At 42.0% G+C, this 18,832-nt stretch overlaps 1 protein-coding gene and 1 long non-coding RNA gene across 7 annotated transcripts in view; both read left to right on the plus strand.

Annotated features, from left to right (window-relative positions):
- The window catches only part of ZNF385B (zinc finger protein 385B), a 189,251-nt gene that overhangs the window by 26,340 nt on the left and 144,079 nt on the right, over positions 1-18,832 (plus strand). For 5 of the 6 annotated variants that reach the window (XM_082200997.1, XM_082200993.1, XM_082200991.1 and 2 more), the window contains exon 2: positions 11,113-11,415. In XM_082200997.1, the coding sequence (XP_082057123.1) occupies positions 11,115-11,415 (301 nt within the window). In that variant the 5' untranslated portion in view covers positions 11,113-11,114. Of the gene's footprint in view, positions 1-10,462; positions 10,527-11,112; positions 11,416-18,832 lie in introns of those variants that run through there. The other variant, XM_082200994.1, reaches the window with a different exon arrangement.
- LOC309519982 lies at positions 13,145-15,194 on the plus strand. Its single transcript, XR_014214106.1, has 3 exons — positions 13,145-13,393; positions 14,843-14,966; positions 15,081-15,194. It is a non-coding gene; the product is annotated as an uncharacterized lncRNA (long non-coding RNA).

The following is an 18,832-nucleotide window of genomic DNA, read 5'->3' on the forward strand; positions in this document are numbered from 1 at the left end:
GATTTTTCAGGAACTATTTGCCTTTCTTCCATTCTCTCATTTTTCTGTCTTTTTTCCTTTGGCATCATCCTTGCATGTGGCCACTTAAGCTGAGGCCTAAATAAGTATCACAAATCAACTGCATAGCAAGATTTTAGATATATACTAGCTTGTATGTTGAATGCCCAATAAATTTTGCTTTAGGGATTTATATCTTCTCAGGCTTCAAAAACCTCCTCATAGAGGTTTACACAACATAAAACAGCAGTGGTGAAACAGGATAAAAACCAGCACTGGAAATAATACTAAAAAATGAATGGATTATTTATTTATTTATTTATTTCAGAAGTCTTTGCCTGGTGATAAAATGAGAACAAAGTGGGCACCAGGTGAGCCTTTCTGGGGAGAGCACTCCATGATCAAGGCATCACCCAAAAGTCACTATCTCTAGTTGTCAGTCATTGCATCTATGATAGTCTTGGCAGGGGTGTAGCTAGCTGCTCTGGCACCCAGAACGGGTGGGGTGGTGGTGGCTATCTGTGCACGGTGGTGGTGTGGTGATCCATGCACGCCCAGGGGGGCGGCGTGGCAAGCTGCCCATGGAGTCCACCTGGCACAGTGTTTCCCAACCTTTTTTGGGCAAAGGCACACTTGTTTCATGAAAAAAATATTGAGGCACACCACCATGCCAGATGGGGAAAGGTCACTTTTTACTTATGTAAAAAAAAAAAATAGTAACAGCATAGAAGGTAATGGTTAGGCTAGCATCCCTCTTCCAAATATGCTAGGTTTTTATTTGCAGGGACTGTTCTACATGGGAAAGCATTCAGCACTGTCATTCTCCCATCTGCCATCTGAATTGGTACTATTCTGGGTCAACTTACTCTGCTGCATGTGTAGATGAAAATGGCACCAAGTGTGGGGGAGGGGGCAGAACAGGTTTCAGATACAGGATATTAAGCATACACGTACTTCAGATTGAACTGGTTGCTTGCTTTGCAAGTTTTCATTTCCCAAATGACTGCCTTGGCAAGCGCAATACCTACCAGGCTCAACGCCAGTCTCGCGCTGCCGCTTCCCGCGCTCTCAAGGACCCGGGAGGAGGAAGGCGTGAAGGGAATCCCGAAGGCGCGAAAACCTCGTGCATGCGCAGGCCTTCCGCCTGCGACAGCCCAGTAGGCCGGCCGAAGCGAGCGGCGATGGGATGTGGGAGGGAGCTCGCTCGCCGCCCCGCGTGTGCCTATGTGGGGCACGTTACAGCCCCGTGACGTTAGCGCCATGCAGGCAGCCAGGCAGGCAGACGGTGAGAGCCCCGCGCTGGGCGGCCTCTCCTCGCCACCGCCGCCCCGCCTCTCGCCGCCCGACTCGCCCGCCTCCCTCCCACGGCACACCAGGCAACGTCTCGCGGCACACTAGTGTGCCACGGAACACCGGTTGGGAAACACTGACCTGGCAGATGCAAGCCCCACAATGCTGTTTTGGCCCACCCGGGGTCTCATCCTTGAGGGGGTTGACAAAATGGCACACCTGCAGTGCGGCCAGAACTACCGGTAAGTGCTGACCCCCGCGGTAAGTGCCATTTTGTCAACCCCCTCAAGGATGACACCCGGGGCGGGCTACACACACCTTCCTACACCTCTGAGTCTTGGTGGGAATGGCAACCATAAAAGGGTTCTCTGATTATCTCTGTGAACAGGTCAGTTCCTATGGAGAGAGTCAATCCTTCAGGTGCCTTGATCCCAACCCATAATTTCAGTAGCAGAGTTTGTTTGTTTGTTTATTTGCTTGCTTTTTTCTAGACTGTCCTTTATCCTGACAGATGCCAGAGTGGTATACAATAAGAACAGTATAATAAATTGCAGCACACACATGTCCTTTACAACAATAAAAATCGAGAGTCCTAATACTAAAACACAACGATTGCTTTATTATTGCATTTTTAACGTGGTATAGAAATATTTTAGCAGTTGGCAAACTGTTGTCAATTGACAAATCCTTGTAGAATATCACCTGTGAAAAGTCAATAAATCTAATTGCTTATTTTCCCAGTTTAACTACTCAGGATGTTATTTTGAGTTATAATCCTTTTCAAAATGAAGATCCAATGCAAGAGAAAGAGAGTTCACACTACATCTGTACCCAATCTGTTCTCCCCACCCATATATGACAACATTATCGAATACTGCATTTTGACATAGCAGGTATTTCAAAGGGGCCAAGATATATTTTTTTCCTGATGAAGGAACTCCTGTTAACAAGCCTTGTTATAAGAGCAGCGTCTGTAAGCATAATAGCTACCAGGTTTACAAATAACACCCTCATTGGCAGCATCTGAAAAAGCATAAAGTAATCTCCTTCAGCTCTTGCGTGACATTCTGAAAGCAATGCTGCTTGTTTATAAAAATTGTGGAGATGGAGGGAAATGGCAAACCTACTATGGGATGAAAATCTGTCAGTGTATGGCTTAAAGGATGACTTCATAAACAATGCAGATTTTACCTTATCACTGTGTATCACAGTTCTGCATTCAGTTTTGTGGTAGAAAGATGGTTCGCTTCATCCTCCTCACCCCACCCCCAAATGAAATGCACATGAAATGCTATCAGCACTGCCTTTGGGAAAACAATAGCTCCTCTTGTGTTTTTGTTAACGCTGCTGGAAATTGCATGCAAGGTGTCCTGCATATGCTGCTCACTGCAGTATCCCAGTGGAACTTGTAACCCAGATGGCTCAGACCATATGCTTCTACAGTTTTTAGCTATGCATCATGAAATAATACATAGGCCATGAGGAAAGACATGTAACGTTTGCTCAGTACCAGATATGGCACATACTCCTTCCAAGCATTGCAGAGGGACTATATAACACTCGAGGAAGCATGAGTGAAACACCTTCGAGTGCTCCTAATTCCCAAGCTAGGGTCTTCAGGGAAGCACAAAGTTGCCAAAACACACTAGTGTTTGCCTGATTGCCTTTAGCCCATCTATTAAGCCAAATGGGGCTAGGGAGTAGAGCAATGAATGTTGCACAGACTGGAAAAAGGTGGCTCAGCCAGCAATCTACCGTCTTGTCCATCAGGCCCATCTCACACTTTTTTAAAAAAAACCAACAACAACCCAAATTGCCTCCAAAGATACTACCCTACATCTGAATCCTACCCTATATGGGAATCTGAGGCAGACCATCGGTCTGTCTGGCTGACTGGCAACAGCTCTCCAGGTCTGCACAACGGGAACATTCCCAGCCGTATCTAGAGACCTTCTCCATGCAAGTCAGATGCTTTATCAGTGAGCTTGTGGCCTTTCCCCATAGTCATAAGTTATAGAACTAGGGATGGTTGTGTGAGAAATAAGTCACCACCTCAGGGCTATGTTTGTGGTCTGTGGTGAACAAATGTATGTGCCACCACTTTCAGCAGCTGCAGCTTTTTCCTAGGTACACCCTCTATAATTTATCTGCCTCCTCTGATGCTGGAGGGCTCAGAGAGGGGCAGTTGGATTAGAGAATGTTGTGAAGTACAGAAGCCCGCACCTACTGCTGGGAATGCAAGTTGGATGCCCTGTCAAAATGTCAGGAAACTCCAGCTGGTGCGTAAGTCCCAAGGTTTGGGGGGGAGGAAGAGGACTGGGCAAGGCTTTGTGTTTGTGTCCTGAGCTACTTCTTCCCCCTCCATTACCAGCTAAACTTCTAATGGCGCCATCTGAGCTCTACAGAGTTAAAAGCCTTCCAAGTACCCCCCCTGCCCCAATCCTCTTAAGTCTCAAACTGCAAGTGGTACCATACCACATAGGGTGGCGGGGAAAAGTGATTTGAGAATGTTTGACCTTGTATACCTGGCTAAGCTTTTTAAATTTGATTTGATGAAGGTAAAAGGCACCTTAGCAGAAAGGATTGCAAAAAAAAGACAGACTGCGGGAGAACCTGAGGGAAGGAGGGAAGAGGGAGGATGCGGGCATTAGACTTTAGAAAAGCAGATTTTGACAATCCCAGTGTCATTAAGCAAAGTACCATGGAAAGATTAAGTTATATGAAAAGGAGTGTATGAATAGGGATGGCAGCTTTTGAAAGCCATTACTATAGTTAGGAGCCACAGCCATGCAAAATGAGAAAGAATGGTGAGAACTGCCGGAAACTGATGTGATTTGGTCAGGGACCTTCTTAATGAACGGAAAGTCAAAAGGGGGAGTACAAAGGGAATCAAACACTAAGAGAAAGTATGTTTGCCTAGTAAGTGCAAAGGCAGAAATTAGTTGTAGCTGCTGAGAGTTGAAATAAAGTTCCTTGCTAGAAGAGAAAGGAAAACAATACTCCAGGGCAGATAAGGAAGAGAAAACGTCACAGGACAAAGAAAAAGTGTGTGCCGATGAAACATATGCATAATCAGACCAAGTTGCAATAGTCCTGATGACATTGACCTAAATGGTACAGGAATTGTCAGTGTAATGCAGCCTTACAAAAAGCTGCTCTACATTGTGTTAACAGGAGCTATATTTCCAAGACTTGAAAACTAGGCTATGCTGCTGTAGTCAGCACTAATAAGACCTCATGTGTAGGACAATGTTTTGTCCTTGGTGCCATTCTTCAAGGAGAATGGTGAACTGGGGTGGGGAGGGGGGAATTGGAGGAACAGAAAACTATAAATATAATGAAGGCATTGTACATAAACTGTGAAATAGCTGAACGAATGGAATGAGTTTATCCTAGAGAAAACACACTTGAACCAAGAGAATATGGTTACCTGTTTATGATAACCCTGGAACAATCTATCTCAAGATAGATTTAGGAAACAGCAGGGAAATAATGCATGGATGTGATGCACTAACGACTGACAAATGTATCGTGGCAAGAGCTTTGTAGGCAAGGGCTTCATCAGGTGCAGGAGTTGGCCAGGGATCTTGAAAAGAGTTCATGTGTAGTAGAGAGGAAACAGTCACCCAAGCAACAGTCAGAAAAATACAATACTTAATCAAGTGAGAGTTTGTGTCACGCCACATTGAAATCTAAGGCTAGAAGGACTTGAATGGGATGGTCTTGTTCCCGTGGAGCCAAAAATCCAAGTTGGATGCCCACGAATGGCCAGTACACCCCAAAGAGGATTAAATCTCTGTGAGCTGGACAAAGGTTCTTATAACACTACATGGAGGATATATTTCTTTAGTGTAGATAGGTAGCCGTGTTGGTCTGTCATAGTCAAAATAAAAAAATTCCTTCCAGTAGCACCTTAAAGACCAACTAAGTTAGTTCTTGGTATGAGCTTTCGTGTGCATGCACGAAGAAGTGTGCATGCACACGAAAGCTCATACCAAGAACTAACTTAGTTGGTCTTTAAGGTGCTACTGGAAGGAATTTTTTTATTTTTTCTTTAGTGTGTCAGCCATCCCTATACAGTCCAAAAAGATGCAACATCAGTTTTGCTAATAGACTTTTAACACAGCAATATCCATGTCCCCTGCTTCCATCTAATCCCTCCAAGTGTATTTTAAATGTGCTGCTGATTTAATATAGGTATTATAACAAGTGAGCAATAGTGTACATGGTGCCTAGGGATGCCTTGTAATTTCTATCCTTGGTGGTTTCCAGGAAAATATTATCATTAGGCAGGCAACTGCTGGAGATGTTTTAAATATGTGTACATCATTTTAAGGCCACGGATTTGATGATCCAACTCTATGGTTCTGTGGTCTGTCACTGAGAGTTTGACCCCAGAGCTTTTATGAGGGGTGGCTAAGCACAGTTGCTGGCACCACTATCCTTATGAATTAAAAGTTACTTGGTAATAGAGATGGGCAGGTACTTAATCTGATTAGCTGTAATGTTATATCATGCCTTCCAGTGACTTATAGCACTTAGAGATTGTTAATGGAAAGGGCTGCTGCTTAGGCATTACATCGTTTCTATGAAACAACTGCATGGTGCCGTACAGCATTGGCAGTGAACACTAACAATAGCTGAATTAATGTGAATAATCTCCGTGCTTTTCAGCAGTCATCAGAAAAGTGATAAGATTCTCAATGTCTAGGGTCACAGGACAGCCTATACCTGTATTAAACCTCATTAGCACTTCCATTTCTAACTTCAAAAAAATGATTTAGTAACTGGTTCACACTTTGAACTGGTTCGGATACATTCCATATTATAAGAAGAAGAAGAAGAAGAAGAGTTTGGATTTGATATCCCGCCTTTCACTCCCCTTCAGGAGTCTCAAAGCGGCTAACATTCTCCTTTCCCTTCCTCCCCCACAACAAACACTCTGTGAGGTGAGTGGGGCTGAGAGACTTCAAGGAAGTGTGACTAGCCCAAGGTCACCCAGCAGCTGCATGTGGAGGAGCGGAGACGCGAACCCGGTTACCCAGATTACGTGACTACCGCTCTTAACCACTACACCACACTGGCTCTTAAATCCAGTGTTTTTTTCTGGGGGGAGGTGAGGGAACTCACCAGGAAGTTTTTTTGTTTTTTGCAGGCCCAGTCGCAGTTCCACCCCCCCACCGCTGCCCCAGGCAGTGGCTAAAAGTAAGTTGTGATTAATAAACACAAGCAGGTAATGATCTGGATTAGAAACGCCCACAACTTTATTGATTACAGATATAGGTGGATTTTTGGCTCAGGCATTGGGTGTATATCCGCTCCAGCCCCACCCCAACAAAAAAATAAATATTTAATTTTAAAAAGGGTAAGGGAACTCACTTACCACAAGTTCCTGCTCAAACTGCCCCCCCCCCCCGATTTTATCATATACCACACTTTTGTAACTGTAATATAATTCCTACAAACTGAATATAAGGATAAATATTTATCTGAAGGAGGACTATAATAGTGTATTTCCATACATGACTACCCCACCCTCCAAAATTGTTAGATGCTTTTGCCCACTGTTAAGGCATTCTGCAGCGGGAACAGAAGACACTTTTAGCTCATTTCGGGTATATTTATTTTTGGGTCTCCCAGCTAAGAACAGTAAATATTACAGAATATTAAGTATCTAGATCGATGACGTGGTTGCATTTAGAATTCCGTGTACACATTCTGGTCACCCCACCCTCAGAAGAGATGACATAGTGGTGCAAAATACATTTCTCCGTCCTTCTCCTTGGCTACAAGGATAACAAGAAAACCTGCCTGAACTTTGCATGAGGAAATATATGGCCATGTGAAATTCATGAAGAAAATATTGCAGTCAGATTGGTTGTAATGTTACAACTACATTTAAATGCAATATGTGGAGGGAGGGAAGATGAGATTTGGGCTGTATGACACCCACAGAATTTGGAGGACTGTAGAGTGGAGACCATCTGCAAGGGGGGTAAGATAACCTGTGGTCTTCTAGATGTTTAAGATTCCAGCTCCCATCAGGTACAACCAGCAGGGCAAGTGGTCAGGGATGGTTGGAAAGGTAACCGCACAACATCTGGAGGGTTGCCAGATGTACAGAGTTCTATACTTACTAAGTCTTGGGAGAAAGTGCTGGATTGTATAATTATGACCGTCCAGAAAAAGCTAAAATTTTCATCAGAGAACATTCTTCTGAACTATGTATCTATTGTATGGAAGTTAACATCAAGGCAACAAAAATGGATTCTACATGCTCTAATGGTAGCCAAGAGACTGATATTGATGAAGAATAAAGAATATAATCCGCTTTAATAAATGGATTGATAATATGGTAACGCTCACAACTTTGGATAAATAGGGCAATATTTGGAATGACTTTATACAAAATGTAGTAGGCTATTAATATTTACGTTTGTATTAGGATAATAATATCAAAATTATATAAGAATGTATGGGTTAGGGTATTTTTCGTGTATTGCCTATGTATATTCTTCCTTTCTACACATTTTGCGCCTTTTTCTTTTCTCTCTTTTTCTTTGCATCACTTTTATTTCTTTATAATTGAAAACTTTTCAATAAAAAAATATTGCTACCAAACATCTGGTTAGCCTCTGCAAGATCTGGCCATGCTCTACTATTTCTCGTATGAATTGTACACCATCACTTCTGATTAATTCCTCCGTTTCAGAGAGAGGAAGGAGGAAGTTTGGGAATACAGGATGGTCTTTGAAGAAGAACATGGAACTTCAATTTCCTTACACACATCCAGACACATTAGGTGATATGCTGAATGCAAGCAACAATCTATATGCTTGCCTTCAGTTTAACAAGCTCTGCCTCATGCTCCCAGGGTTCCTCATCCTTATGGTTTTTCCTGTGATTTTGCCTCCTTTTGAGGAGTCATTGGGAAAAGTCTTTATACTTCTGGAACAAGCACAAGGGAAGCTCTACATAGAGCATCCTGCAGTAAACCTATAGTGCTTAAATGAAAGGTAAGAGAGATAATGCATGTTGCTGACTTTTACTTAGAAATAATAAAAATAGCTTAGATCGAGACTCTTATCAACAAACCTAAAATTATGGCAACTGGTCCAGAGATTTTTTTTTTTAATGGCCTCCTTATATTGCCCCCTCCCCTGCCATAGCCAGTTAGTAACTCTGAATCATATCCCTTAGAGGGGTGGCCCTATTTAGATCCAAATGGAATTTTCAAGCCACATGTAAATTAGACTATCAGAGACTATTCTATATTATATTAATAGGATACTGTCATTTCTCCATAGAAGGATTAACATCTAGGTGGCACTGTAGCACAGAAGTCAATTTCAGCAGGCTCCTGGGGGTTATAATTAATATCCAGAGCTAAAAATAAGTAAAAAAGTGCAAAGTAGCAATTATAATTATAACTTTTTATAAATGACAGAAGAGTGACAAAGGCAACATTGTATGTGGAAAGCTGCCTCTTCTTCAAGTAGTACTTCTATTTAATTAAGGGGGGGGACACTAAAATGCAAACGAAAAAAACCTAAGAGAATGAACATTTTGAACATTTTGTCTGGGTTAACATGGTATTATTTTTTTTAAAAAAAGTATTGCCTCGCCTATCTTTTTCTCACATCACTTCTTAACTTTTATATATGTAAAAATATGTATATAACCTCACTCACCCTCTGTCAGAAGCACTCGGATCTGATCCCAACAAGTTACCGTATTTTTCGCTCTATAAGGCGCACCAGACCACAAGACGCACCTAGTTTCTGGAGGAGGAAAACAAGAAAAAAAATATTCTGAAACTCAGAAGCCAGAACAGCAAGAGCGATTGCTGCGCAGCAAAAGCAGCAATCCCTATTGCTGTTCTGGCTTCTGGAATAGCTGCTCAGCCTGCGTTCGCTCCATAAGACGCACACACATTTCCCCTTACTTTTTAGGAGGGAAAAAGTGAGTCTTATAGAGCAAAAAATACGGTAAATATATATATAAGCTGGGAGCAAAAGGGAGAGAGAGAACTACCACCATAAAAATAATAAATAGAAATAATAGAATAGAATAGAAATACTTTATTGTAAATCCAGTTCTTTATTATAAATCCAGTTCTTACAGCATTTTTGGAAGATGCTAAGACCCAGATTTCTATGAGTTCCTGGGAGAGTTTCTTTGATGATTGGGAAACCACCAAAATCACCTCTAGTTCTGTTTTTCATTTAATAAATTATTTTTATTACCCAAGGAAGTATATTTTACTTCTCTAGTTCTCTAGTTGTGCTTGTTCTCTTTCGGCGTGGTGCATGGGTGATGCAGTCAAAATTGTGTTTCCAGGTGTCCTAAAAGGGTGTGCTGGAATATTAAAGGTGTGTCCCCCAAAATTCACGTGTTTCGCCTATTCCGAAAGACACACTTTGTTTGGTCTGTTTTGAGTCATTTATTTTGAAACAACAAAACTCATGTATTTTGGGTATGTGTTAAGAATGCCATACCTTTTCAATCACGACAATAAATAATAGAGATGCATAATCTTAATTTATCTGGTTGGTTGGTTGTAAGTCGCTTTGGGTTGCCCTGGGCAAGATAAAGCCACTAAGAAACTAACAACCACAATAGTGATGATGATGATGATGATGCCACCACATTTCAGCACCCCTCCATAACACCCTGCACTCCCTCTAAATTTGAGAAAGTGCTGCTGGGGGAGGGTGGGTTGATCAAAATCACCTCCACCTGCATTCTGCTAATAGATTCTTGTCTGTCAGTGAACATACACCATTACATATTACTCATAACAATAGAAAGTAACATGCATATTACCCATAACAATAGAAAGTAACATGCTTTGTGCCAGCTTTGTGCCAGGGCATGGATTTAATAAATCGTTTTCCTAATGAAGAGCTTCTCAGGCTTGTAGAAGGTTTTACTGAATAAATTGACACCTTCAGGGTTTTTGACAGTATGAAAGCACGTAGTACCCTTTTGTTTTTTCCATCGCATGTTGCTGTATTGGGTGTTGAACCATCTGAAGTGACTGAGCAGCATTTGCACGTAGTACTTAGACGTGATGGCGGAAACTCAACCTCTCCACCCTCAGTGCTGCTACTCCAGAAAAATAATACAGAACCCACGCAATCTCCCTTGCTGCAGAAAAGCAAAAGTGTAAATGTTGGGAGATCTGGTCATGGATATAATACCATGTTGTTTGGTCCCGGAGCAGCAGTTTTTTAAAGGTGGTTATTAACTTTACAGATCATCTTGTATTATGTTAACTTGTACAGAGGGAGATTAATAAAGATATGAGGAATGAAGCGGAGAAAGGGAACAACATTTTTTCATCCATTGGCTTTAGTAGATTGCTGATTGCATTAAGCAACTATATGCACATCCGAAATTTAACGGAGGAAATGAAAGTGGGAGGCGGAAGGAGAGAAATGGGAATATTGTATTGAGAAGTTTTATACTGGAAGAAATATAAAAACTCTCCCTAAAAAGAAGAAATAACTACTGGAACAAGAAAATGAAGCTTGTTCCCAATAATTGAATACTAACAGTTTTTATTTGCCATTGAGCCATAGCCTGTGTCACATATATCTGCAGGAACAGCAGCCTATGAAGAACTGTGAGACGCACTGCCTATATTTATTTTTAATATTATATATTTTTATTATAATAATTATTAGCAGAACTGAATAGAGTAGTACATAGTGCATAATAAAAAAACAGGTTTATGAAAGAAAATGCTGACTTGAAGTACTTTTTTATTTGGTTTCTGACCTCGTTCCTTTGTTCCTTTCTTTCCCCCTCCCTTTTGTGTAGGTATGAAACACCCGGCAAGTCCTGACCACATATTTGGAGATGGAATTATGAATCAATCTGCATTTCTGAGGAGCTTTGAAGATAAAGGACTAAGACACGACAGGGCTGACTGTCAATTAAGTAAAGAGAAAAAGAAGATACTGTTTTCCTTCTGTGATGTGTGCAATATACAGTTGAACTCAGCAGCGCAAGCTCAGGTTCATTACAATGGAAAGTCTCATCTGAAAAGAGTAAAACAGCTGAATAATGGGAAGCTACCTGCAAACACGAACACAGGCAATTTGTTTGCAGGTGCCAGCACAGGTACATTTTTTCATTATATGAGAGAGAGAGAGATTTTAAGTTTGATCTAAAGTGTCAGAGACATTAAGCCTCCCACCCTTTTGTTTGCTCCCTGTAGTGCCAGCCTTGGAAGAAAGCTTTAATTTATTTCTTTGAGTATTGTACTGTACTCTAGACCAAGGGTAGTCAACCTGGTCCCTACCACCCACTAGTGGGCGTTTCAGGATTCCAGGTGGGCAGTAGGGGGTTCATGTTACTGCAGCACTGGTGGGTGGTAAGGAAATTTTACCATCAAGAAAGATGCATTAGTGGGCGGTAGGTATAAAAAGGTTGACTACCCCTGCTCTGGGATGCGGGTGGCGCTGTGGGTTAAACCACAGAGCCTAGGGCTTGCCGATCAGAAGGTCAGTGGTTCGAATCCCCGCGACGGGGTGAGCTCCCGTTGCTTGGTCCCTGCTCCTGCCAACCTAGCAGTTCGAAAGCACATCAAAGTGCAAGTAGATAAATAGGTACCACTCCGGTGGGAAGGTAAACAGTGTTTCCGTGCGCTGCTCTGGTTCACCAGAAGCGGCTTAGTCATGCTGGCCACATAACCCAGAAGCTGTATGCTGGCTCCCTTGGCCAATAATGCAAGATGAGCCCTGCAACCTCAGAGTCGTCTGCGACTGGACCTAATGATCAGGGGTCCCTTTACCTTCACCTTACCCCTGATCTAGACCAACGTTTCCCAACCTTGGGTCTCCAGCTGTTTTTGGGTTAGAAGAAGAAGAAGAAGAGTTTGGATTTGATATCCCGCCTTTCACTCCCCTTCAGAAGTCTCAAAGCGGCTAACATTCTCCTTTCCCTTCCTCCCCCACAACAAACACTCTGTGAGGTGAGTGGGGCTGAGAGACTTCAAGGAAGTGTGACTGGCCCAAGGTCACCCAGCAGCTGCATGTGGAGGAGCGGAGACACGAACCCGGTTTCCCAGATTACGTGACTACCGCTCTTAACCACTACACCACACTGGTTACAGCTTCCATCGTCCCTAGCTGGCAAGACCTGTGGTCAGGGATGATGGGAATTGTAGTCTGAAAACAGCTGGAGAGACCCAAGTATGGGAAACCCTGCTCCAGACCACGGATGAGGAGCATATGGTGCTCCATATGTTATTAGAGTCCCAGCTCCCATCAGCCCCAGCTAGTGTGGCCAATGGCCACAGCTTCTCACTTGGTTCCATTGTGATGTCACAATTCCCACCCAATAAACTACCACCACCACAACTCCCGGCAATTCTTCACCTACTGAGGGAGCTGCAGATGCAAATGGGCTGGGCAGAGTGGGTGGATGGCTCTAGCAGCCTGGAACAGCTGCTGCCTGCTATCCTGTGCATCTTTGAATCCGAAGATAGAAGGAACACAGCAGTTACAAAGCGAACTGATTCAGGCACCATCCCACCCCTTCCTCAACTATGCATGGGCTTGTTTGGGCAAGAGTGGAGAACCTGTGTCCCTGCAGTGGGACCCTTAACTCCTGTCCCTCCCAGATAGAATGACTAATAGTCAGAGATTATGGGAGTTCTAGTCCAGCAACATCAGGTTCCTCACCCCTGATTCCCCTGATTCCCCACAAAGAGTTGGGGAACAAATCATATTTTTCGCTCTATAAGACGCACCAGACCACAAGACACACCTAGTTTTTGGTGGAGGAAAACAAGAAGGGAAAAAAATTCTGAATCTCAGAATCCAGAACAGCAAGAGGGATCACTGCGCAGTGAAAGCAGCAATCCCTCTTGCTGTTCTGGCTTCTGGGATAGCTGCGCAGCCTGCATTTGCTCCATAAGACGCACACACATTTCCCCTTACTTTTTAGAAGGGAAAAAGTGAGTCTTATAGAGCAAAAAATACGGTAATTTCTGAAAACTTCTGTATACATGAGTATTCAAAAGTGCTATATTGATGGTTCGGTTTAGGCACCAAGAAGTGATGTAATGTCATGTGCAGTTGTGCTAAGATAGCAGGTGGGGCAATGTTTTATTTCATTATGTTGTTTGTTTTAATACGAGGTAGCATAGCTTACCTTGTTAATGTCATCACACTTCAAATCAGCAGAAGGGATAGGGCTCATAATCAACCACATTTCACCTAATTTTCACAAGATTCATTAAGTGAGGGTCAAATTGAAATCCCACACTTCCTGCAGCTTATCCATGCGCCTTTAGAGAAGCCTGCCTCAGCCTTTGAAAGCTAATGTTTTAGAGGGCTAAATTGCACTCTGTCTGATAATACCCAGTGCCCTGTGAGATCAAGTAAATGTTACAAGAATAAAATTATTGCTGGTTCATTTTGGGCTGTGATAGATATATATAGAGAGAGTGTCTCTTTTCTTCTCATAAAGATGCAGAATATGCTTGGGTTCTATTTTCTCTTTAAATAATCCTTTGGAGGTCACCTTTTAAAAAAACAGTATCCATCATCCTTTCTTATACTAAGACAGATGGAAAAGGGTGTCTGTGTTTAAGAAACACTATCTGGAGGAGACAGAGGTAGCTGCTTTTGAACAGCTTCTGCTGGTGCAGCAAAGTATTAATGCAGTGACAGATTTAAAATCTCAGTAGCGAGAGCTTATTTGTTTTCATAGATGTGAAGCATTCGCCCTTTTACACCTTGGAAGTTTCACTTCTTTTGCAGTTGTTCCATGTAAATACTTCACACCTTAAAAAAAAAGAATCCCCCTCGCTTCTGTACCACTTTTGTTTGGTTTGAATGGAACTATAGAATGATTGACATTTGCAGTTCACACCTGTGGCAGATCAGGCTGTGTTTTGAAGGAATAAACACGAAACAAGATGTAAGCGGGCCATTTCAAAGTTACATTTAGGGGGAGGTGCAGCTATAACACTGGCTCTTTGCTAGTTCTAGTTAACAAATTAGTTCCCTCCTTCCCAACAGTCCCTCTCACATCCTAGAGCAGGTTCACCCATCACCTAAAGTTAATGCTGTTTATTGGCACTGACGTAAACTACTTCATCTTTTTTTCAATGTTTGCATCCCTCCTTGCTATAAAAATGTTCAAAGTGGCAAACGACACACCAAAGTTCACACACACACACAACTTGGATATGAAAATGGCAGGACTCAAAATACCATCTTAAAAGGCAAAGCCCCAAAACACCCACTGAAAAAAGATACAGTCTTGGCAGTGCTGTTTTTGTAGAAAAAGAAGGGCCAGAACTCACCATGAACACCTCCCTCGTTCTCTTAAAATAGCAATGGCACACCCCTTGACAGGTGCTGGAACCGAGTTCCGGCTGAAAAAAGCCCTGGCTCCTGCTTATTTGCTGGCAGGTGAACAGCCACATGGCCAGACAGACTTCCTTCAACAGAGCATTACAAGTGCCTCAGTGCTGTGACAACAACAACGAAAACGTCTTGTCTCTCATGTCCGCTCTCTATTCTTTGGATGACAGAGGCCATGGAGCAGGGCCTCAGTAGAAAATCTTGGATGACAGGACAATTCCTAAGGGAGCTGGTGCTTGTCAAGATACACTGGTCCCAAATCATTCAGGTCTTTAAGGCTCCAGAAACAAACTGGTAAGCAGAAAGGCTTTCCAAGCGCGTATGTGTTACTCCTTTTCAGCACCAGATGATGACCTTATTTATAATTCTTCTTGACCTTCTAATTTTGATATATATTGCTGTGTTTAGGTTTGGGCATAAATTGCACTAAATCTCTCTGCCGTTTTTGGTTGGTTTCTATAAGTGGAACAGAGGGAAAGCATCTCTCCTTCTCCTCAAGCAGCAAAGGGCCTTGGTCTGTCAAAGAGTATTTAAGTTGTTGAATATAATATAAAACTGTGCCTCTTGTGCTGTGGAAATGTGTGCGCGAGGGTGTGCGGAGGTGAATTTCTGTAGCTACATATCTTTCGCCAAAAAAACAACAACTTGCCAGCATTTAAGCTCACTGAAAAACTGGGCTCCCATTCCTAAAGTACCTGTGAGGTCATTGTCCAGTGATGGCCTTTTCTAGTGTTTTGCTCAACTCCACAGTGGCACATTTCAGTATATTAGTACCATTACAACCAGCACTGTGTGCATTCTCACTATATTCCTGCTTTTCATTTACTAAGGTCACTATGGCCGCAACTTTATCCCTTTCAGATTTTGAATATTCTCCAGATACTGTTTTCCTTAACTGTTTAAAGAGCACTTGGGGGGGGGACCAGAAACATGGTATGTGTAGGAGGAAATAGGAATGAGGAAAAGACTTCTTGTATATGGGGCAATGGGGAAGAGAATGAAGTCTGAGTACCCCAGGTAACAATGACGACTGTGTCAAATGTATAGTGGAAGCATGTTCGTGACTCCCCTCCCCCCCTTTTTTACTATATACGTACAAACAAATAGAATTCATACAAATACCAAAATCACTTAGATCATCTCCAGCGACATAATTGTAAAACGAAAATGCTCATTCCTATGACATGTTTGTTTTCTTAGCTATCACCCAGCTAGTTTCAGTGTACGTTTAAAAAGCTTCCACAAGATGGTGCCGTAAGCATTCACAGAATGATGGTTTTTAGTGAACTGGCTACAGTCACTCCACATGGAGATGCTTTAGGGAATGTAACTGTGTTCACACTCTCATTTGCACTCACTGTGTTTCCAGCGCTGAGCTTTCAATTTCTGTTACTATAACGTTATCCAAAAGGTATACGTTTCCTGTAATTTGTTATAAAATACTGCCTTTTGTTTCTCAAACCTGTTTCACAGTCCTTTAAACCATTCCTAATTTGTCTCTGGCCAAGGACTGAACACATATGCATAGAGTAAAGATATCCCCTCTAGTCAACACCCCCTGGTATGTGCACAAACGCAAACCAATCTGACACTAATGAAGCTGTGCTGATCTGAACAGCTGTGCAGCACGGGAGAGCTGTAAAACACAACGAAAAGGCAACAACTACACTGCTCTCTAAGGTGGTAATGTGAGCACACCATATGTCTCCCTCCTCCCTTTAGCTGCAACCTGTACGTACTTACCTGAGAGTAAGTACTACTGAATTTAAATGTGAGTTACTTCAGAGTAGATATGAGAGGAGTGCTCTGCTGGTATCTATTTGGACAAAGTAGATTGCAAACATTGCACGTAAGGCCCGTTTTGTGAATCAAATGTCTCTTCTATCCCTTTAAAGCTTCCTATTATTGACACTGCTAGGACTGTTCTTTGTGGGTGTATGGCAGAGGGGAAGATACACATGTCTTTGGGGTTTGTTATTTCCTTAAAAGAATGTTTAAGCAGCTGTTTATCAAACAGAGCCAAATTCCGACGTGTTTCATATCTTTGTACTAAAATATGAGACACTGATTGCACAGGAGTACCAAAACAGGCTAACACTGCAAGAAGCTGAGGCGTCTGTTCGAAAAACACAGGTGTATCATAGAGTATCATTTACAGTAACCAGCCTTTGAGAGGCACGGACTGAAATCAGGTATGCATGTATTTGTTGTTGTTGTTTAGTTATTTAGTCGTTTAGTCGTGTCCGACTCTTCATGACCCCATGGACCAGAGCACGCCAGGCACTCCTGTCTTCCACGGCCTCCCGCAGTCAAACTCATGCTGGTAGGTTCAAGAACACTATCTAACCATCTCATCCTCTGCTGTCCCCTTCTCCTTGTGCCCTCCATCTTCCCCAACATCAGGGTCTTTTCCAAGGAGTCTTCTCTTCTCATGAGGTGGCTAAAGTACTGGAGTCTCAGCTTCAGGATCTGTCCTTCCAGTGAGCACTCAGGGCTGATTTCCTTCAGAATGGATAGGTTTGATCTTCTTGCAGTCCATGGGACTCTCAAGAGTCTCCTCCAGCACCATAATTCAAAAGCATCAGTTCTTCGGCGATCGGCCTTCTTTATACATATATGCAAAAAAGAAAAAAAAGGTGGGGGTGGAAAACAGAAGGGGAAACAAATGATATTATTAGACAATGATACAGATCTCTTTTTTTGGAGAATCAGAACAATTTTAGCTTAATAAGGCATGGTCTGTTTATAGTTTGCCCTCTTGTAACTGAATTTAGCTGAGTGCAGCTGCAAAGGGATGTTTGGGAAGGCATTTGGGGATCCTCTACGAAGTACAGAAAACTGCAGGATTTATTTCCCTATGAAGTTCTGTTGGTGTAGAGTGCATGGGCAAATGGTGACAAAATGACAAATGTGTCAAGTTTTGAAACATTTTAAGCCGAGCCATCTGGTTCTACTTGGCAGTGCAGCCTCTGTAGAAATGGCACATGTCATTTCGGGGTTTTCCATGGCATGTGAAGTTTTCATCTTCTGCCAGTTTTTGCTGTGTTTGTTTAATTGGGTGGAAGTATTAATCAGAGTAGTTTATTAACAACATTAAAAAATGGAAATCTCCATGCAACTGTAATGAAAATACTACTGGCTGAGATGCAGAAAAGTCCCATTAGTTCACCCTTTCCCCCCGTGCTGTTTTTTTAAAAAAATAAATAATAATAATATGATTCACTCTTTATCCTGCCCATGAAAGATACATCAGAGGTCAGCTTGGGTTACAGAAAGTTTGTAAAAACATTATCAACTCAACTTTGTGCTTTCCACCCCCGACCGATTTTTGCGTTCAACTCCGCTATATTTTAATGTCATCACAGTGATTTTTCCTCTTTAAGGAATGTGAAATAGTACCCAAGCCATAATCAGTGTTCTCCAGCAATTTAGAAGTAAATGCTAAAACACTTACTTTATTTCATGTTTTATTTATCAGAATAGCAAATAATTATGCTGTGCTAGTGTAGTTATGTGTACCTACAAAATCTGTTTTTGTGATGTTGTTAGATGATTAAAATGATTAATTTACATAATTACCATTTGTAATGAGTTTAAAAGTTTGGTTTTGATCTTTAAACCAGATGCACTACAAAACAGCTTGTAACTATATGAAGTTAATGCAGGTATTTTTAAAAGAAAGACTTCCTTTTGCATGTTGCAGTACACATTTTATTCCCATGGAATATATTATAGCTGTCTCTTGATTATTGAAACCAGTTTCACAGTGATGCTATCACAATAATTATTAGGCTTCCTGAATACTTTTCACATGTAGTTTTTTCAGTAAGTGAGAAAGGGCTTCTTACACCTTTTGTAACTTATCACTAGATCCCAAATTGATAGGAGTAACTCTCCGGGCGTGAATACTTCTTGCTCATTGTTGTCACAGAAACAGCTGGTTGGTGTTTATTTCCCCCAAACAAATTGTAAGGTATTGGGATGTTGAGGTATAACATCTAAAAGGAAACATACTTATTTCTGGGATTGTGAGCACCACTTACTTGTAAGGACCTATGCAGCTGTTCAGCAGATGTGCCTTGTTTGTGTACGCCATGTGTACCCTAATATTTGCCACAGTAAAGACTGTCAGGTGTAAGGAATAAACCAGTAATATCTTT

Source organism: Podarcis vaucheri, assembly GCF_965113315.1.
Source record: "Podarcis vaucheri genome assembly, chromosome: 1".
NCBI classification, from domain to species: Eukaryota; Metazoa; Chordata; class Lepidosauria; order Squamata; family Lacertidae; genus Podarcis; species Podarcis vaucheri.